At 36.4% G+C, this 22,483-nt stretch overlaps 1 protein-coding gene across 5 annotated transcripts in view; it reads left to right on the top strand.

The window, feature by feature from the left end:
- Nucleotides 1-22,483, top strand: part of ASB5 (ankyrin repeat and SOCS box containing 5) — a 40,506-nt gene that overhangs the window by 10,254 nt on the left and 7,769 nt on the right. The window contains exons 1-2 of one of the 5 annotated variants that reach the window (XM_069013761.1): nucleotides 2,100-2,166; nucleotides 19,776-19,843. In XM_069013761.1, coding sequence (XP_068869862.1) covers nucleotides 19,786-19,843 — 58 coding nt within the window. In that variant the 5' untranslated portion in view covers nucleotides 2,100-2,166; nucleotides 19,776-19,785. Of the gene's footprint in view, nucleotides 1-1,842; nucleotides 2,167-2,203; nucleotides 2,220-14,264; nucleotides 14,396-19,775; nucleotides 19,844-22,483 lie in introns of those variants that run through there. The other 4 variants (XM_069013762.1, XM_069013760.1, XM_069013757.1 and 1 more) reach the window with 4 other exon arrangements.

Below are 22,483 nucleotides of genomic sequence, written 5' to 3'. Positions count from 1 at the left end.
AAGCTCAATAATACTAGTACAAATATGGTAGAAGTAAGAAATTCCAATATTGGGTGTGTTACTGAGTAAAATACTATTTCTATTAATGATTGAAACAGAAATTGGCGGTGGTAGCTCAGAACATAATGCCTTTTATACTTGTGGAAAACATGACACCTCAATTCAGTGTCAGATAACAATGTGCCAAATATAAAAAGGGATTTTCATTTGGCATTTTAAGTGCTCATTCCCGCTTCTAATAATGGTATGAGGAAAGCAATTCCTATTCTGTCTGGATGAGAAAATGTCTATAAATTAAATTTAGTAAAAAATTGCATATATTTTTTTACCAACAAATGTAGTTTACAATGTAAACTGCTTTTTAATTGCCTTTTCTAGTTATGGTTGGCTTTAAGTGGATTAAATCTTTTTCAAAGAAAAATACCTAATGCCTGTTTCTCTCAAGATAAGCACAATTAACTTCCTGTCTGTTAAAAATCTTGTTATTTATTTCCAAGAACATTTCCTTTTATCGTTGTCTTTTCTTCATTTATATAGGTTTGTTTGAATGTAGTTTCCAGAGAAAACATTATAGTTTCTCTAATAAATTTAATAAATTACTCTAATAAATTACTCCTAGAGTCAGATGAAAAGAGGTGCCTTATTGTTTCCACTTTCCTTTCCGAAATATGATTTTGTATTTTAGTACCTAACATCTGCTATACTGTTCATGGAAGTCAGGGTGATCTGTGGATGCAGTGACATTTGGATCATACCCTTTTTTCCTGATGGACAGTTGCCAACATTCTAAAATGTTTCTTTCTGATCACCAAACAAGAATCCGAGGTAGAATAGAAAGGTTTAGGATTACTTTGGGTAGAGTATTTTAAGTTCTAATTCAAGACACTATTTTTTAATTTAAAAGGAAATATAAAAGTTTAGAGCAGGACCCTTTCTTGTGCTGTCATGATTCTTTATTTTAGGATTATAGTTCACTTAGAAATCTAGTTCTGTCATGAAGCTCCTCAGTTTGTGTCATGTTGCAACTCACAGTTTACTGAGCAATTACTCACACTAATGGAACAACTTGTGAGTGACTGCTGATGACTGTGAGTAATAACTATGGTATAAAAGCAAATTATTTCTTAAAATATCTGAGGAATTTAGATTCCCTTCTCTAAAGCTGGTCAACAAATAAAGCCTGTCATGTCATAGGTTTAAAGTAATATAATGCAGCACAGTGAAATGTGTATCATAACTATTAGAAATTTTCCATGTTGTATATTTATCATTGCATTTTAATTAATTTAATTCTAGATGCTCCAAGGTCTTATGCATAAAAATATCTAGATGTTAGATTCTTATCACCTGCTCTGAATACTGTTTTTTGTATAATGCGTAAGTCTTTGTATACTAGATACTTTCATTCAGCTTGAGCAAAATAATGAGAGACTGTCAAAGCTGTTATATATAAAATCTCTGTTTATATATTAATGTGTACTTCAATTGTTTACTGATATGGTTCTAGTTTTTTAAGGAAAAAGTATTAGTCTGACATAAAATGAAATATTAGAAAAGAGCAATTGTACTTAAGCAGCAGAAGAACATATTTTAGCAAAACCAGATTATCTGAGTTACCTGGTTTAGTACAATTGCAGAGTTTTACAATAGTATGTTTGAATATGTATTTTAAACATGTAAATAAATGAGTTAGCAATGCAGAATTTGGAATGCAGCAGACCTTTTAAGTGGAACAAGTACAATCCAGGATCTTGGAACCTGCTGTCCCACATGATAGCAAGAGCGGTAGTGAACTCAATGCTATGTACAGTATAAATAATCGTCATATTTTGAGCAGCAGGCATCATGACCAGCTGATATTTTCTTTCCTCGGGACCAGTTGTTCCCAAGAGTGCATGGCTGGAGCCATATGATCTTATCAACACATTCGAGAGCCTGACCCAAACACTGACAGAGATTTTGCTGCAGCAATGACTGTCATAGAAGAAAGTCGCCCTTTTGCACAGCAGTTATCCAATGTCTACTTTACTATACTCTCACTTTTTTGTTTTAAACTTTTTGTGAAGATCAGTCTTGCTATACTTAGTCATTTCTACATTGTGAAAGGAAACCGTAAGGAAGCAGCAAGGATAGCTGCTGAATTTTATGGAGTTCCTCAAGGGCAAGGTATATTTGTACATACTATGTTAACACTACTGTTTGGGGATTTTGTTGTTCAGGTAATTACTTACCTGCTAACCTCATTTACATTCAGTTTTTCAAATTATATGTGTGAGTGGGTTTTGTTTCTGTAGTTGTTGCTGTGTTTTGTATAACAAAAATTATCTGTGGGAGTGTTGTTAGATTATGTGACTTTTTTGGTTTGCTTTTTTTGTTTGTTTTTTTAAATTTATTTTTTAATTTTTAGATTAACATTAAGTTCAGAATAAAACTGAAGTATCATAGCCAGTGTTCTGTTAGGAGAGAGGCCTATATTTGGGATGGCTGTATGTAAATAAGGTTGCTGAATACTTCCCAATCTGGGACTATTTTCCCAATAGCTCCTAATGGTAAACTCCCAGCTTACCATGCATAGTTGAAATTTTCCATGTTTGGAATATGAAATATCAGAATATTATTTTTCACCACTCTAATGAAACTAGTCCAAATATTTCTGAAAATTATTTCTTGATTAAGGTAAAATTTTCTTACAGTAATTTATTTGAGAAGATATAGTCCTCCTGTACTTTGAATAAATTGTCTCTTGGTACATACCAGGAACCTTAGTAACCCTTTATCAGGGCTAGGTTTTGGGCATCTCTGTGGAAACCCTTCAGATTTTACTTGGTTGAAAGCTCTTGTGAAAATTACTTTTTCTGTTCATGCAAGCAGAACTTCAGCAGAACTGTTGCCCCAAGCTCATCTGTAGTGAGGTACCATTTTCATTCCATTCTTCCTTTTGCATTACAGAACACTCTTTCTTCTAAATTGTGGTGTGCTGGTATGTGACTGGACCATGATTTTGCTCAGCTTGGGATTCCTGCTACCTCACTTTTCTTTATTGTTGTTCCTTGTATTCTGGGATGACATCAAATTGAGTTAGGCAGTGGAACAGGAAGACTTGTCTTGCCTCTTACTGCCTTTACTACTCATCCCTAAGTACCACAAATGTGAAGAAGTAGCCCAAGTTAAACGTAAAGTGAGAAACTATAGAAATGAGCCAGAAACAGTTTCAAACTCAAAAGATTGTTTCAGTCTTATATGTTGGGACTAAAGCTAGGCATTTTGTGTAAGGCTGTTAAAATTTGCAAACCAGAAAGAGAGGCTTAAATCCTAAAGCAGGAATTAGCTTACTTTGCAGAAGATTTGCTTGAGATGGGTTTATATCATGTGTTTTCTGCACAATCTCTGAAACCCAGGGTTTTTACATCTGAACGTGTTAATAACACCATATGAACTGCTGTGCATGTGTGTGTTTGTGTGTGAGTGTATGTGCAGATATATACGGGTGGGAGAACGTGTGTATGTATGTATATATTCACTGCAGTAGGATAGGAAGAGTACAGGCAGGAATACTTGCAGAGAATGGGGAAGGCCTTACTTGAAATCTGGAATTTTTGCCAGAAACTGCTGGCCAGCTTTAAGGCAGCTCATTTTAGGAAGACTGACACACAAGCCTGGCAAAGAAGCAAAGAGACTTGGGAAGAACTGCAGGGAAACGAATAACATACATCAGGGTGGAGAGTAAAATAGTGTCTACAGTGTTACCTGTTGCTGAACCCAGGAGTCTGTAATTCAGTAATTTGTCAAAAGTCTCATCTATTACACCTAAATAAATGTATTGTTAAGCATTCTAGTAGCTGGCCTATGCAAAAGATTAAAATCTATCACTCTTGCAGGTTACTGTTTTGGTCAGATAGCAGAGGTGTTTATTGATTTAAAGAATCAAGCATATGGTAGAGTTTCTAGTTTTCTGCTTGGTTTATTAAAAGAAAATAGTTCATGCAACTATTTTGTGCTTGAATTGCACTTTTTACAGTTCAACATCAGTGTGTCTTCATTTTTCACTGTCCAGCTTGCAGTGTTTGGTTCTAGATTTGAAACAGTTGTAAGCTCATGTTCAGCTAGTGTTACATAATCTGCTTTTCATCCATTTTCTGTGAATAACTGCAGCAATGCTTTTCCTTTGGGATGCAAATAATTCTTCTCAAAATTATTATTTAATCTTATATTTTCTGTACTTTAGTTTGATGTCTGTAGAAGGAGGCATGCTAGTGTCTGAACTCACACGGTATTGTGGGATTTGGTTTGTTGGTGTTGGGGAAATACAGGGATGCCTCCATGGTGTTTATATAATACCATGTAACAAAATATCCTGTTAAAAGTAAGGTCTAAAAGATGTACAAAAAGTAACATGAAGCATGAAACAGCTTGAAACATTACATTATAAAAATAAATACTGAGTATCCTTCTAATTAGTTATCCATTCTTTTTTCTCAAGTAGCCGAAAACCTTGGCAGAAAAGAAACAACACACAGAACCACCAAAACAGAAAATTAGCCCAACATCTGTCATTAGCTAACTGAAGTTTATAGCGTTTCAATAAGTAATTCAAATTAGAGGAAATGTTTCTTTTCATTTTCTAGTTTTAACCTGATTACATACTCTCAAAATTCTGTTAGCACTGGTATTTTAGGTTTGCTTTTAATAACAAAAAATTATTTATTTCTATTATAATGGCTTGGCTAGGACAGAGTGCTATAATTTTGAAGAAAAAAGAACCTTTGGAAATAATGGGCTACTAGGCACAGGCATTATTTCATACTTGCTAAATTGACCCCTTGAATTAAAATAAGCCTTTCTTTTATGAAGTCTGTATAATTGAGGGTGTTTCAGGTACTGAGCAGTAGGTTTTGGTGGAACTCCTTTTGTCAAACTGAAGGGATAGAGGTCAGTTCAGGAACTGAGGCCTGGGGATCATACATTTCAAGGCTGACTTGCTTTGTCACTTGTTCTTTTTATTAAATATAAGGAGACCTGTGTCATCTGCCTTGTGTGGTCTTGTTGCTGCATGTCAGTAGTGAAATGGGTCATACTTTGTTTCTTAATTTTTTGGGAATACTTTCTCTTCAGTTTCAATAGTCAGCAATCTACATCTATCCTTTGGATCTCAAGTGTATGTGAACAGCTGGATAGCGTCACAATAATTAATTACAAATTATTATACTGTTTATGTGGCATTGAAATATAGGAACTAGACCAGTGTTCAGCATCAGCTAAGAGCAAAAAAGTGCATATAAAAGCTCTACTAATTATAAGTCACATTAATTTTCTTGTGGAAATGATGTCTGAGTAAAATTTTTCTTGTGTATAAGTGAAAGGTACCTTCAGAGGTAAATTGAATGGTCTAGGATCAAATATACATGAGTTATCTGTCAAATGTTTGGCTAACCTGTTTTTAAAATGCTTAGTAATAGTGATTTCTGCAGCATCCTTATGCAACCAATTGCAGTTTTTACTGTTCCCATCACTAGACTGCTTCCCACTTCCCCCAAGACTGACCTAAATCTTTATTTCTGCAAACTAAATACATGAAATATGGTTGTTTCTCTCTCCATATGAGAACTAATCGATTCAAAGACTATTATCATGCATTTCCTGCTTCTACTGTTTTTTTTTCTTTTCTAGAATAATATAAAAAGGATTTAACTTAGTCTGTCCTCCTAAGTCTTAATTTTCTAGCAGTTGGAGTTCTTGCAGTTGCTCTCCTTTGCACTTGTGCCAGTTCATACATAGTTTACAGACATCTTTACTGATGTCTAATTTCCCATGTTAAACTGAATGCTCCAGCTGAGACTTTATTAGTGTAACCAGGGGAACTATTAGGGGGAACACTTGTGTCATGTGCCATGTATATGGTACCCTCTGTAATACCTCCTGGAATGATGCTGCCCCCTCAGCAGTAAAGTATTATGGAGAGAATCTGTAGCCTGTAAACCTCATGTTAAAACAAAGTCACTGTCCTGTGCATTTGCTTTTTCCTCTCTCAGTCCTTTGTACTGGCCTTCAGCTAACTTCATGCTGTCTTGGTATCAGACAATTTCTCCATTTTACTTGCCTGTTTTGAATTGTTTCCCTCTGAGCAGCTGTAGCATCTACAGATTAGTATCATCTACTGCTTGCATAAAAATAAATACATTATTCTATTGTTCACAGTGTTAAAAGCCTGAATAGCACCAAATGCAGGACAGAATTCTGCAGTGTTTTACAATTGCTTAAAGTGAATTGAAGATCTGTGTCATAATAAGCTATTAGAGTTGAACTCTTTCTTTTTTATAATGAAGTCAGTGGTATTACTACCATAAAAAATTAAATGAAAAGGGGATCCATTCTATTATAAAGGTCCCATTTGCTGGGTTATTTTTAACTTTGGCGCCAATTTTGTAAACACTTACTCATATACACTTGCCCCATTGATTTGAAAGGGACTCATTCGTTGTTTGGAGCCAAGTGCCTTGTAATCAGGGACTAGAGCTGTGTTGTAAATAGGTTGTTGTGCCTAGTGTTTCTTTATTTATTGTGGTGAAGTGAACATTTACATATTCATTGCATTTGAAATTTTGCAAAGGTCAACATTTTATTAATTGCTTTCTTAATGAATAGAGTCATAGCAAGTATATGTTTGTTCCATTTTAAAATTCTGTGCCCTACAAACTGATATACAAGAATAAACTAACTTGAAAATTAACTTTGGGTATATTTAGCTCCTTAGCAGACTATGTGTAATGACAGTGATCTGCACAGTAGCATTTCTTCTCATGGTATTTCCAGATCTGTGAAGAGCTAATAACTCAGCCTTTTGTACAGCTGTTGCTGGATAAACACTGGAGGGTCAAAAGCAACTTTTAGACTCTTCCTGCTATACCAACTAACTGGTCATATCATGAAAGTGCTCTGTGTGTATGAGCACTGGGTTGGATGGAGCTTCAGATGAGTTCTATAATTCAGTTGCTCTAGGATGAGGTAGTGGTGCTGTGGTATGAGGTGGTTTCAAAGTTTATGTATCAAATCTAAAGAGTTAATACATTATCAGATGTTTTGGGTCTGTAAGATATAAACTCTGCCAACAAATACTGGTAAGATCTCAGTTTGTATAGAAGAGTCTATACTTTGTTACTACAGATAACTTTATAGAAAGAAGCATAGTTCCCACTCATAAACCTCTTTATAAGGAAAAAAAGTGTGTGTTTTATCAAAAGTAAATGTGTTACTCAGTAATTGTCAAAATATATTTAGCTGCAAGCAGGAAGTGGTAGAGAGGAACTTTCTTATGAAAAAAATAAATTTGCAGAGGTTAACGTAGCATAAACAACAAAGAGCTATTCATGTACATATACAGATACCTGGGGCCTGATAGGCAAGCTAAGCAGTTCTGAGAATGTAAAATGATTTGTCTTAAATATCCTATTTTTTAATGATGTCGATTCTCTTCACAAAAATTTGTATAAACTTTCACTTTATGAATAACTGTGTGAGTGAAAGTTACTTGAAAGCAGAAATTGTGTTTATAGTATCCTTCTTAAAATACATACTGGTTTTGCAGAGCAGGAGAGGTGAATATGCCCTGGTTTCTTCTAAGCTTAAAAAAGTGTACTCTTGAATGACTGTAGCAAATTCTAAGCTACCCATCTTTGCTGTATCTGCCTTGGTCAGTCATGGTAGGAAAGCTCAGTAGCCTAGCTGCTCCTAGTTAGGCTAAATTAAGCCATCGACAGGATTGTGGTAGTTCAGAACTGGAGTCTTCATCTTCTTCCAGAAACTGGTAAATACTATGAAGTTTTCTGTTTCCTTTTCTTCTTGTACACTACTTGGGTAGTCCCTAGAAACTAGTCCTTAAAATACAGCTCATAAATAGGCAATAATGCTGTGGTTCACTGCCAGAGATCCACTGTTTGGAAGGCTTGATCATGTTTTGAACTGTAGTGAATGATTAGAACAAAGTTTTCATATTTATTTTATCCTAACAAGTTGCAATTGATAATGCCACTCAGCAACAGTTGTTAGGTAGGGAAGATAGGCATGAGGCATTTTCTCAACTTGCATTCCATAGAGATCACAGTTCTATTAATAAAAGCCACCCAAGACCTCTCCTAGTTTCCTGGATACAATAGAGATTCATTTAGCAATGATAGGAATACTGTATGGCATACCTATTCACCATACCACTTGGTGTAAGGCACCACATTTAGCATTTGATTTTCATTTGCAGCACGTAAGCTAATGGTGTAAAAATGCTTAAGGTAGTGTGAATATTCTTTTTTGGAAGTTTAGAAGGGGGGGCTTTTTTGATGGAGCTCATCACTTTCTCTTGTATGCCAAATAACTTTGCCTGTTTTGAAAAATGACTGCCAGAGAAGAGTCATACTTCAAAATAAAGCCAATAAGATACTTGCTTTGAAGGAAGAAAATGACACCACATATCAGACAAATCTCAGAACCATTCTTTTCTGAAGTACGTATTCTAGCTTAAAGAGGTTTTGCTCAGAGATATATGATACAGCTAAATCGCCATGGCCAGAGCTCTGACTTATTTGCAGCAACAAAAAGCAAGAACACCTGTTGGCAAGCATGTTACTTTTAATTCAAATTTTACATTTTTTACATCCCTCATCTTAAAGAAAATTTCTGAGGCTACAGAAACTTCTAGTGAATATACATGCTGGAGCATGTTTGCATGCTTGCCTCCCTGAAAGAATCTGATATAGCCTACATGTGGATTTGTTTGTGGGGGTTTTTTACTCTTCTGTGTTTGGCAGGACCTCCTTGAGGTCCACCAGCTGCATATTTTGGTTGGTTTCCTCCTGGAAATGGTGTGCTTCCTTGAAATGTATTTCTTCCTGAAGATGGACCTTAACTTGTCACTGACCTAGGTCCCATACACTTGCTTGGATTGTACACTGTAAACTCACATGGAAATAACCTGCATCAATTGATTTCTCCATTTTTCTGTGTTAAATTAATAATAAGCTTATGAAGTAATACAAGTACAAAATGAATATTATGAACTCTGATATAGCTTATAACCTGGGGTTTTAAAGGTGCATAGCAATAAGACTGAAAGGCAGTCCTGGAGCAGAATCTCTAAAAGGCTTTAAAGAGAACTGGTGCTAAAGCAAGTATGTAGAAAACTGCAGTATTGGCTTGGGGCAAGCTCAGTTGTACCACCTGCACTGGTCTTTTTTGCCCTGGTGGGGCATATGGCAACAGGGGAAGACCAAAATAGCATAGCTCCCTGAAGCTGATGTTCCTTCCTTCAGCCACAGGATTCTTATGGCCAGGGTTTTGCTATTCACATTCCACTCTTGTAGGGGATGTTCTTAAACTTTCGCAGTGCAGGCAAACAGCGAGTGAACTGCTGCCAGTTAGATGATGATGGCTTGGGGGGAATTGCATTGCGTGCCTAAGTACTGAGCTCTGCTCATGACTGCAGCCATGCTGGCTGGTTGGCCATAAATCCTTTGTGGCATGCTGCATCTGTTGCACTAGTGGATCTTGCTCTCTGCCATGTCTGGAGTCTTTCTGGCAACAGATACGATCTCTTTATGGCTGTTCTTTCACTGTAATTGGCTGAAGAGTCTCTCTGGGGTGCCCTTTTCCAATCCTATGCTGACTACTGGTTTCATGCCTGTGTCTTTCTGTTAATATCTGAAGCTCAGGCCTGCTTGGTGACTGATTTGCGTAGGTTCAGCCACATGACTTCTGTGATTTTGTTTAGTTTACATATTAGCAAATAATCTATGTTACTGCTGCCTGTCTGCATGAAGAGTCTGGCAGTTACACGTTGCAAATCCACAAGCCAAGAAATGTGATAAATGTATCATTGTTCCGTATTTGACTTCTGGGAGGCCTGAGACAAAGCCTTTGTCATAACAGAAGTTTAAATATTTTTTAACCTTAAGTTATTGTTCCCAGCATTCAAGGATACAAGGTGTAACAGCTGTAGAAATCTCAGGGGAAGAGGTAGGAAAATTACTTGCCATCCAACCATGCTGTTGCTAACATCATCATCACCACCATCATTATCAAATACTACTACTACTACTAATTTGGATTTCCATCTAAGAAACAGTGATGAGATTGTATTAAGAGTATGTAATAGACTTTTTTAGTGCTTAAAATGGTGTAAAGAAATGTCATTTTATGCTTAAGTAACTAGTGACCATTAAAGTATTATCTACATATCTGCTGGTATTTGTCAAGAGGGCTGGTTGGTGACACCTGGATAATGCCTAAGCTTCTGGTTGCCTGCTAATGACTTAGATCACCACCATACTTGCCATGAAGTATGGCTTGATACAAGACTATTTTTAACAAACAAATGAAAAGTTATTCCAGGCCTTTCTCTGTTCTGCTCTTAGGGCTTTATCCCTGTACATTTATGATGCATTTAAGTTCCTTGGCATTGAGCTGGCACTACAGGATGTAACAGTGGCACCACTGTGGCCTTGTATGATTCTGTTTTTGCCAGTAACCACAGCTCAGCAATTCTTCTAAAATTTGCTTCATCTTGGCATCTCCTACAGGAAGGAATGTTCAAGAACTCTTCTGGTTCATTTCTGGCTATGTCAAATGACAGGCTACTCCTGGGGTACTGGCACTGAGCCACAGGGAGCCTGTCTGTCATTTCAGCTTCATGGTTGCAGGGTGTGGATCACATGAGCAGGAAGACTCAGTTTCTAGTCCTGTTCCAGAATTTAGTGTGGCAGGTTCCATGCAGTCACTGGGGCCCCATACTAATCCTGGTCATAAAAACAGAGTAACCTGAAAGTACAGAACAGTTTGGGAAGCAAGGTGGGTCATCAGTTTGCTGGTTTGAGAGGGCTGCACACAAAATACTCATCTATGACATTTGAAAATGGTCCAATTTTGTCCAAATTTTCCTAAGACAAATTATTGTTATAGTAGTTTGGACTGTATTGCATTGGACTGCATCATGTGTTGAAAGGTCAAGGGGGTTTTGGGTATTGTTGCTTTTATTAACACATTTTTTGTGTGCTACCACAGTTGCATCTCTGTTGCCTTAAAAACAGTCTTGAAAACAGAATGAGTTCCCTGCTGAAAGGGAGGAACAAAAATGTACTTCTATTTTCATTCCCACCTGTTAAGGGCTGCTGCCCCTTTGAACTCAGAGCTATGTGCTGGCATGGAAGTGTTGAAACTGTACTGACATTTCTTTGGACAAAAATCTGGAATAAAAAGATTTGGAAAGCTTTCTTTAACACTTCTTCCTCTGGGTTATAAATTTGAACAGAACTAATTATTAATGAAATGTAACATAGTGCTTTGTTTAAAGCTTGTATGCTAAATTAGGTCAGAATGCCAAACTCATCAGTAAAGTCCTCTAGTTTCCTTGCTCTCAGACTGTAGTGTCTGGCCCTTCCCCTGGCTGCTTTTTTGAAGGTAACTGCATTGCTTCCATGAGTAACTATAATCTAAATGCTGCCCCTAATTGCTTGTTTGCCAAGTCAGGAAAAGTAATGGTCAACTGTATTTTTTATGTGCTTGGACACCTACTTAGACTTCTGTTATAGGTTTTTGGGCAGATTTTCTAAGTGCTTGAGTGTCTTCTATAGAAAAAAAATCTGAGGAGCAGACTCTCAGGACTAAGCCTGGGTAGTTCTGTACTTTCGAGGGTTAGAAGTTTTATTGCCTAATGAAGTTGAAGGACACTGATTTTTATTTTGTAGCTAATGTAGCCCAGGGCATAGATGGTTGGCATGAGAAGGATCTCACTTTCATTAAGCAATTCCATGTCAGAGGTGGAAGTGCAATAGCACAAACTTCAGCCTTACTCTATGGTTTTAATCATGTTCATTCCTTCATCTCAAGTATATTTTTAACATCATTTCAGATGACTTCTGATGATGTTTTACCTTTTGGTTTTTTGTTGGTTTTTTTTAAATTTGTATTTATGAACTGTTTTAATAGGACTTTTTAATGGGTTTTTCCTGGAGGATAAATGGTTGGGTCTAGCAGAATTTAGTGAAAAGTTCCTTCTAGAGTCCTGAACTGGCAAAGCTTTGCTTTCTTTAAAGCACAAAAACGTGTATTTTACAAATGTCCTCTGGAGTATTCAAAGTAACTCAATGAGTGGCAAGCATCTATGGAATATCTCTACGGAATAAAGATACTTTTCCTATAAGCCATGCTTTGAAGGTGGAGGATTTTGGGAGTGGTCTAACTGCATTGGTAGCTCATTGCTTCCTGTGCAGTTGTCTGGACAAGAGAGCAGGTGATGCTGACTCCTGTGGGGGTCTGCCTCTTGGAGCCATGGCAGCTGTCTGTGTACCTGCTGGTTTAGAGAATGGAGGCTGGAATAAATGTGGAAAGCATATGTATGAAGTACTTCCAGGTTTGTACCACTCCTGTAGAAAGACACAGATTCCTTCTCAGCTGACAACCTCACCCACGAAACTCCTACAAAAAAATGTAGGTTTTTTTCTTGCCAGACCAGTGTCAATTCCTGCTCTGCAGTTCCAGATGCTTTGCTTGATCTTGATCCTCACCACCTTCTCCTGAGAGTCCTGGAATTCCATTCCAAATGGAAATTTTTAACTGAGATGAGCCTCAGAGCCATGGCAAGTACAAAAACTGTCAGTGCTTATTTCTGGCAGGAGAATAATGCTGGTATTTTCCGGCACAGGCACGTGTGTACATATCCCTAGTACACTTGCCTGTTAATTCCTCTTCCAGTATTTATTTACTTGGAAGAAAGCACTAAAAAGTAACACATAATTCTAGTATTAAAGTGATACATTTATAATGTCCCATTTATAATGAGCCCTTTTGTGAAAGCTCTGTTTCAGATTTACATGCAGAGTTTGATTGCTGGATACGTTGAAGAGTTTATTTGAGTCTTGGAGATATTCTGATTCATTCAGCTAGATAAAACCTGAGGAAGAGAGTTGTCTGAAAGCAGCCTAATGTCTGTGAGAGTGCTGTTTTGTTCTGTCTCATGGGAAGAGCAGTAGCCCACCTGCTCCTGTTCTGTAAAGGGTGTAGCACTATTCCAAGTACAGCAGTTCTTATGTGCAGTAATTTCAAGGTGAAATTTGCAGCTGCTCCTTTTTCTTCCCTTCACCCTATCTAACTATAATCTTGCCTCTGATTTTCTCTTAAAGAAAACCAAGAGGGATATAGAAAGTTTCATTAAATATCTGAGTATTATTTCAGAATTTTAGGAATTAAATTTTGTCAGGTACCTAAAAAAAGTAGTATTAGTGAAACTCAGTAATGTTGATTTGCTTGTTAAAAATTTACAAGTGGCTAGTTTTATATCTGTAGAAGAGCATAATGAGGAAATACTAGAAAGAAATGCCAGGGACATAAAGGCAGCCTTTTAACATCCTATTATTACAGAGAAATCACTGTCTTTAACCATGATGGAATTTTATCCTGGATTTCTTCTCTCTGCAGATATCTTTTGTATAGTATCAGCCTGATACATGGTAAAGAACAAAAAATTCTGGCACTATTTGGTTGGTTTTGTTATTATTTTTTTAAAAATATTGACTTGTGCTTCTTCTGACTAGACTACAGTCTTACTTTCATAATGGGATCAGACTTTCAAAATAACCATTATTTTTTAGTCAAAACATGCTTTTTTTCAGGACTTAGTTTCTGTTGACATTTATAGGATAACTTGCCCCCTATTTAAAAAAAAACCAAGAAACAAACCACAGGTAACCAGGAGTACTTCACAGTTCCATGGATTCTCCTGAATTCTAAAATCAGTCTTAACTGCACATTACATATGAGTAAAACCTGATGCAGTAATAATTGTTGTTACTATTCTTAAAAGAATTTCCATTCTGATAGAATAATTTGGTTTTCTGTTTTAAGCTGCTTGGTATTCAAGCAGCAAAGTATTTGAATACTTATGCTTTAAGAATCTGTTTCTTTTTGTGTGCTAAATGATTAAAAAATTAACACCTTCTTTCCATTTAAATCGTGTAAATAGTTAAGACTCATGCTGTAGCTAAGCTGATTCTTTCTCTGTTTTAAAAATAGAAAATGCTGGAGCAGTCCCTCCCTTCCCCCACTCTGTAGTCACTAGTCCAAGCTAGTAAATGTAACTGAATGGATTTCAGTGTTGTAGCCATTCTACAGTAGGTACAGCAAGATCCTTTGTGAAAAACCGAAAGGAAAAAAGAAAAAAGGTAGTAGAAATCCATTTGTGGATGTTCGTCAGACCAGAGTACCTGCACCAATGACAAACAGGCTTTCCTCGAGAAACAGATCATGACAACAAACACTGCTGCTCAGAGGAGCCAGAATCTCCCCAAAAGACGCCTAGAAAGTATAGGGGAGTGTCCTGCAAAACGGAAATCTAGCTGGGGTATTCTGACCAGCCAAGGTTAGTATAGCAGCCATTTCAGAAACCGGGTACTGAAATATGCTGAGCTGACCCAGTTTATGATGGTATAGCTATAAAACTGATTTTTGTGGGTTTTTTTCTCCTAGATGTAATGTAAATGCATGCTTTTGTTAGTGGCAGTTTATTGTCTTGCATGGGTTAACACAAGGCTACTGAGGCTATTTTCATTCTTTCTGCTCTCTTATCAGCTGATCTAAAATACCATTTCTTGTTTATCTGCCCTATTTGTTTTATGCAAGTGTTTAAGGCTTGACTTACCCTGACTTTTGCTGTCCTGTCAAAAGGTAACTGGATACTGAAGGTTAATGGTTTACTATGGGGAACCAGGGAATGACAGGAGGGGGAGGAGTAAACTTTACATATCAGTTTATGTGTAAGGAGTCTATAGATAGCTGAAATAGGAGGTAATAGATGAACGCAGGTGACAGAATTATTGTCCTGTACTAAGATACTAAGGAAAAAGATATAATTGCAAGGCTTTACGTAGAGAAGTACTTAGGAGGTATTTAAGTTCTGAACACTGACTTTTTCAGCAATGAGGAGCAAACTCTGTTAGAAGTGTTTAGGACTCCTATTGCCTGTGCCATATTTTCCTATATTTTTTTTCATAATCTAAGTGTGTAAAAGGGAGCTTTGAATAATTACAAGAGTCTTAAGAGAAATTTTTTTAAAGAGTGATCATAATTCCATTTAATGTTGATGATATCATAAGTTTTAGAGTGAAACAAACATTAAGGAAGTCAAACTTGAAATTCATGATAATACAATATAAAATAAAAAACTGGAGATGTTAAAATAGTCAAGGAAAGGAGTAGACAGGAGTGAGTTTATATGTTGTGCATAAAGGAATTTACCACATCAAATATAGCTATATGCTATAGAAATAAGAGTTATTCTTAAAATACCTTTGATGGTTTCTGGTATTGACAGTTTTAGAACTAAGCAGTATTCAAGAGTTTAAGCACCAGTTTCCTTCTCTTCCAAGTAACCATTTGAATGCAATGACACTGTATGGTTGCGTTTATTCATCAGTTTTAATACGCAGAGCATCTTTTGCCCTCATGTTTTTCACTGTTTGGGCTAAGGTTTCCTCACCTAAAGAAAGTTTTTTTAATGGCCATTGTAGCTCATTAGGTCAGTAGTTTCCAAAAAAACTTGGACAGTCTCTCTCAGCTGAAAAGAAATTTCACAACAGTTTATCAGTGTTAGTACTAGCCACTCCATTATATGGTTGAAGATTAGGCTCTCTTGCTACTCTCACAAAGAAATAGCCATAATTAGTCTAGTTTTGAAATTCTCAGAACAAAGTAAAATATGGAAACTAAAATTTTCTGAAGAATCCATCTTAACAGGGTCTAGCTACTTAGAGCCTCTTTGTGATTGCCACACTGGGAATATATATTTATTGATGGACGTCCTGAAGTGCTGAGAGACTTCTGTTGCACTTAAGGCTTCTGATTGTTGCAGTTCACTTGAATAACAAGTATATCTTTTATCAAGTCTGAAAGATGCTTCTTTCCTTCCTCTCTATTTCATCCATGGAGGTATCCAAACCTGACTTGACTCTGCAGGCACCCTAGCAGAGCAAAGGAAGAGAAAGTCATACTGCAATGCAGTCTGTGATTAAATAGATTGGAAAATGGACTGAAAGTGATGGAGAAAATGGAATATATCATAATATTGGATAGAAGAGTGAAAGGACAGAGTCAGAGTGGGAAAAGGCCTTCAGCCTATTGGCTTGAGGGGCCACAACTCCAAAATCTCATGGATGTGACAAAAATCACACACTGGGCCCAGTTTTGCTGCACAATTGCTTACTGTTTGTAAGGCTTGGGATTAGGCCCTGTGCTGCATTCACTCTCAGGCAGGCTGGGAAAATACTGAGAATTCTTAGCACAGTTTGGGAAAAATTGCTTGTAGTATGGATTGAGGCTGAGACTGTGTTTGAGGAGCAAAATCATTCCAGACATAAATCCTCCACAGTCTGAGCTCAGCTCAGAATGTCCATATGCCTTTTCTGTCACCTTTTAGTTGGGAAGGGGACTGAAAAACCCTTGCTTTGTTTTAGTGACTTTTCCAAGGAAATAATAACAGTCAAAGAATATTACCAGTTGCTCCTCCTACTCAAGTCAAACCTGGTGTGGATGTAATAGATTACTGAATTTGGAAGTTTATGTCATTTTACACCTTGGCATTCTATCTAGGGCACACAGACTTTGCAAGCTAATTTTGGTTAGAAAAATATCCAGACAGTTGTTGAGGCTTCGAGAAGATGGAAAAAACAACCTGTTCATGAGCAATGGCTGTGGAGCTGTGGCTGTGCTTCATGTGACACGAGAAGGGGCCTGACACACTCCTTCCCACGCGTGCGAGGCCCAGCGCAGAGCCAGCAGTGACCGCTGCTGCTCCTACCATTGTCATTGCCATCATCTTCACGTAGCAGAATGTGGCTTCTGTTGGGAAGCAAGGCAAGCTGTGTTTGGAAATTGCTGTTGTGTTATTGTAGGCTTTTTTTATAGAGTTCAGTGGCTCATATTTCTGTGTGAGAAGTATGCTAAAGTGCAATGCCAAATACTCAAAATGTTATCTGTGCCATGCTGATTTGAGCATCCAGTGCATTATACCCCGGTATTTGACAGCACAGTCACGTGCTGTGCTCTTCCACAAAGCCCCAGCCCCCTTAGCTGTGCAAGATGAATGATGTTCTGAGAATGCATGAAGCTTATACCCAGGAAAACATACCCTGTGTTTTTCTGTTTGATGCAAAAGTTAGAAGGCATGCAGTGAATGGTAGGGAAAAAGGGTTAATTTTTTAATGTTCCTAAAAGTAAATTCCGTTCTTGTTTTTGCTTTGGCACCTATGTGTTTTAAGATCAATCATTTAATATAAAAGTTTCTTGGCTGATCATAGTTATTATTATCTAAGGCTGAAATTTCAAAAGCTCAGAGCTCTCATAACCATAATTAAACTGTGCTTTTAGTGTACACTCTAATGTTTAAGTACTCAGAAAAAAAAGATAAGCTGTTAGAATGATTTTATAATTCAAGTATCAAAACTCTTTCTTTTAGTTCCTCAGTTATAAAATAGTATGAATGGATGATGTTCTGATATGGGTTCAGCAGGGGAGCTGAAGTATTCTTTTGTTATTGGGACAATACCATGAAAAAGGCAGTAAAAAATTAACAGTTACAGTGAATTTATAGTTTGGATGACATCTTAAAGAGATCCTGCTAGACATGGAGATAGAAAAAATTTTGGATACTAACTCATTCACTGAATGCAACACTGGAATGGCAAAACTAATGTGTAGTCACATAGTGCAGTGCATTAGAGACAACTGTGTGGGAAAGTAGGTTTGTTTTGTATGATTTTTAGGAGTAGGCAATTGTTGGCATTTACATTTGGAATGAAGTCCCCAAATTGTGAAAGGCTACATTATGATAAACATTGGAAAGTATATTGGTTTGGACCAATCAAGTTTTCATTGATTGTATATATATATATATATATATTTATGCATACAAGCAATATATATATATATATATATATTTAGTTATATGGTTATAGAGTTAGAGAATTTTTAGACTGTTTGAAATATTGAAATGAAATATATGAATGCTACTTGAACTACATCTTGTCTTTCAGACATATTTTAATAATCTCTAGCCTACATTCTGATTCTCTTGGAGTTCTTCAGTGTTGACTGTTGAAACTTCACTTATTAAAAAAAAGTGGCTTCTGTTTTTCTGGTCATATCTAATCATGGTAGTTAAGCATCATAGATGTATTTCTAAATGTTTAAATCCTTCATTGAAGATTTTTTTTCAATATTTTTAACATGAAATATCAATTAGGTAGTTGACATGCTTCTTTATCCTACAAGGGATTTAGACAAATGAGTAATTTTATAGTGCCACAGTAAAAATATGTTAGAACCTAATTAGATATTACAAAATATCAGACACTTTCAACAATGGGAGTGAAGTAATTCCGTTGATCTTGGGACTCTGATGTTGCAGAGTTTTTTCTCTTTAGTTATTGATCCTGTCTGTTGCTTCAGTTGCCAGGAGCTGAAGCACTCAGAGTGCATCTTAAGAAATAAAACGTAACAGTCCTGGTCTTAATACATAGCATTTGTTGGTTTTGCAGAAATAAATATTAGCTACAATGCTTTCCAAATACTCTGTGTTTCTCATCTCCCAATAATGAGCTGTGTCAGGCTTCTATTTTCAGTTCTTTTTTGATGATAGTGCTTCTTCTGAGGACTGGGACTCAATCTGTCTAGCTGTAGAGCAGTAATTTTTTAAAGTGCTGAGCTCTGGTATGATACTCTCCCAATGAAGCCAGTGAGAACAATTTCATTTATTACAGTCCTTCTTTTGAAAATCTAACTTTTAATGTACTTTTTATACTGGGTTGGGGGTTGTTGTTTTGTTGGTGGTTTTTTTTGGTTTTTTTTTGGAGACTTCACAAATTTTTAGAAATAAATATGAAAGGAATGACATGACTGGAGGTAAAGACTGTTGTGAAAATATTTTTACTTAGCATTTTGCTACTATGATTATAATTGCAGGAATGTCTTATAGATAATTGCAGGTAGAAGCAAAGGAGTGAGGTCTGTAGGGAAATGTGAGGAAAAGAACATTAATGACTTAGAAATGAATCAAAGTCAGAATTGCACCTCCCTATTTTTGGACATTTTCACTGCTGAGAATAGCTACCAACGCCCCAATTCAACAACCAAAGAATATTTTAGAACATAATGGAAGGAATAGTGAACTATTAGTGAACTAAAAGAAAAACACAGTTCAGGGCATAGATCAAACAACATTTGAAACATATTCAGAATATCTTTGCTTTTCTTTTCTAGATGTGTTATGAGGAAGTAGTAAAATAATATAGGGATATTTGGCAGTGCTCCCCTTAAAATCCATGTACTGATACTTATTTTTGAGGATAAAAAACTGTATCTCTTTGCATGAGGTTAAAAAAGGAGGAGTTTGTCCTGCAGTTTATTCATGTCAAAGTTCTCTTGATTTTACTGTGAGTTTCTCTTGTGTTGAAATTTCCAGTTAATCTGTCTTGAAAAGCCAGTGCACAGATACTGGCCCTTTGAGAAGCTGTTATGATAAAGAAAGAAATGTTAAAAACTGACAAAAAGGGCAGCAGTCCTTTACCATAAGAAACTGACAACTTGTACACACTCATATATTCAAAGCTGTGTTACTGAAGGCTGAGAGTTCGTATTACAGGGAGCTGCTGATCTCCTTCCAAACACAGCTGAAGTGTATTAAGAACAGGTCCAACTAGCAAGAGCAGAGTTTTTTTATTATTATTTAACTTTTTTTTATTTTCCAGATTGAAAGAAATGAGTAGGATTTATAATTGCAGTTGGCTGGAAGTGCCATGGGGAGATGGAGATTTAGGTACTGTATAATAATTCGTAATTTTTTTTTAAACTTCACCTGTTAATGCAGTGAATTTATTGATTCTTTCTTGATAATGCTTACAAAGCAATGATGCTTTGTAATAGTTTGCCCTTCTGGTAAACTATACATCAGAGAACTTGGAACTCATGTGGCTTCTATATATAGTTAGAAATACTTCGTATTCAGCATCGTCAGAGACAACATCAGTAGGGAATTAATGCATTATCAATTTTGGAATAGACTGTGTTTGCTAATACTGCTGCTACAGACACAATGAGTGAAAAAGCGTCCTTGTTTATATTTTTGTTAATGTCTTCTAAGTGAGAGACATTGTAATTTGTAGATTAGCAGAAGGCAGTAATCTAGGCAAAGAATTTAAGAACATCTTTGATGTTTATTTATGATACATATTTATGTTGAGCATATTCTTGTCCCTGTGGTATTTAACAATGAATTACTATGTATATCAACAAATCAGTTGGAATGTGAATTTTCTTTTTCCAAACCTGGTCAGCACAAAATAGTTCTGCAACATTTTGCTTTTAGATTCGTCAGTAGTAGAGATGATGCAAGTATTTTGCATTTAATAGATTTACCAGGAACAGCTGGCTGCTGAATGTCTGCCTGAAGATAGGGATATAAGGTGGGTCTAGGTGCAAACCAGAGCTTACAACAGGATCTGGCATCATTTGAGTATCAAATGCCACTGGAGTAATTAATAGACATTCTTCTGATCAATCCAAGATGGAAGGAGGTGAAGGAAATAAAGGTGAAAAATTGTTGCTTTCAAATCCTACCTGCATCTTTGTTTTGTTTATACATGGCTACAAAAATGTCTGAAGTGTAAGTGTATTTAATGTGCATAAAAGCTTCATAACTCTTACAATTTTATATGTTTTTCCATATAATCAGTTAAGTGTCTTTTTTTTTTTCTTTCCATTGAGTAGGATAAACTGTCAAGAGAGAGATGTTCTCATCTCTAGAGACAGGGTGACAAAATACCAAAAGCAACCTCTAAATACAGATTTAAATTTGAGGAATTTTTTGCAGCAGCTAGAAGGAGAACTTAATGGATCTTGTTAATTTGAATTAGAACAACTTGAGTGCTCATTCAGATACTACTGCAGAAGAAGTAAAATAATGATTACACACACCCAAATTACAGTAGAATAAATCTGAGCTTATTGGGATGACAAATACTGATGATTTGTCAAAATTGGGTCACTTGAAGGTTTCTGAGCTCAAGATGGATTTTTTTATGTAAAATAACCCTTAAAATCCCAATCAGTTTGTGTGTAGGGTGTTTTTGGTTGTGGGTGTGGGCTTCGTGGGGTTTTTTTGGGTTGGTTTGGTTTTAGGTTTTTTTGTTATTGTTTTTTGGTTTTGTTGTTGTTTTGTTTGTTTTTTGTTGTTGTTGTTGGTTTTGGTTGTTCCTGGTGGTGGTATTGTTTTGGTTTGTTTGGGGGTTTTTTGTCTGGTTTGATGGTTTTTTTGCTTTTTTTTTAATTTTTTTTATTCTGACTATCAATAAGAATTTCAAAACATTACATTTAATAAACCTGAAGTAAAAGGTACAGGGAATAATGTGTATGTACATGCACACACAGATGACCAGAGCTTAGTGCAAATAATTCTGACAGAGTATTGGAAGCTAGGTCTTTCCAATAGCACATCTACTGCCACAGATGAAAGAGTATGAGGAGCTCCACACATACAGGATACCCTGACCTTATAAAAATCTCACTGCTTTTTTAAGATCAGGCTTATAAAGCCTTTCTCTCATATTTTTAAACTTCTGTGATCAGCTTTATGTAGTCTTATGATAATTAAAATAATCATCTCTGCTTTTGTTTTGCCAAGTTTTTGATCTCAGTAATATTCAGTAATGCTGAGTCACAAAGTGCACTGTGTTCTCCAAGATGCAGTCATATGTCTGTGTAAGTTTTAGTCTCGTTCACTACCACCAGTAGGAAAATGGAGGTTTTATCTACATTTTCCTATTGTGCACTATTTCATATGTTTTTAACTATCCCCTGATTTCTTTTCAGGTTGAGTAGCCTTAATCTTTTCATCATTCTTGATGTGATATGAGGGGGTTGTTTATAGTAAACAAAAGTGTACTTTCTGAAACAGAAAGTTCTGGCCAGAAGGAGTCCAACAGGAAGCAGAAACAGGGTCTATTTCTGGGGTGTAGTTATCTTAGAGCTTAGGCTGATGATTGCCAGTGATTGAGCAACAACCTTCTCATTTCAGATTCATCACGTTGTCAGTAAATGCAGTGGCTGGCTCTGCAGGCAGTGCCTGTCCATAACAAAGTCAAACCTGCACTCATGGAAGAGTCATCTGCCAATGTTAGCAATTCATCATTCCAGGCTAATTCTCTCTACGTTTCTTCAGGAATTTGGGCAGCTTGATATAACTCACACAAGTGATTGTATTAGTATTTTACAGTTCCAGTGATTTTGTTCTTAGAGGAATAAATACTGATAATTCATAATACATTTTGAAGTTGTTTCTTCCTTGCACAGCCTCTCAAAACTGGGTTTTCAAAATTCATCCAATAAATCAGTATCAGCTCTGCCTGCAGCCTTGGCTGGCTAGAAGGGACCTGTCAGTGTCCAGTCTTCTAGTGGAAAG

Source organism: Aphelocoma coerulescens, chromosome 4 (assembly GCF_041296385.1).
Source record: "Aphelocoma coerulescens isolate FSJ_1873_10779 chromosome 4, UR_Acoe_1.0, whole genome shotgun sequence".
Classification (NCBI taxonomy): domain Eukaryota; kingdom Metazoa; phylum Chordata; class Aves; order Passeriformes; family Corvidae; genus Aphelocoma; species Aphelocoma coerulescens.
The sequence above is the reverse complement of the archived record's forward strand: the minus strand, read 5'-3'. Positions and strand labels throughout refer to the sequence as shown.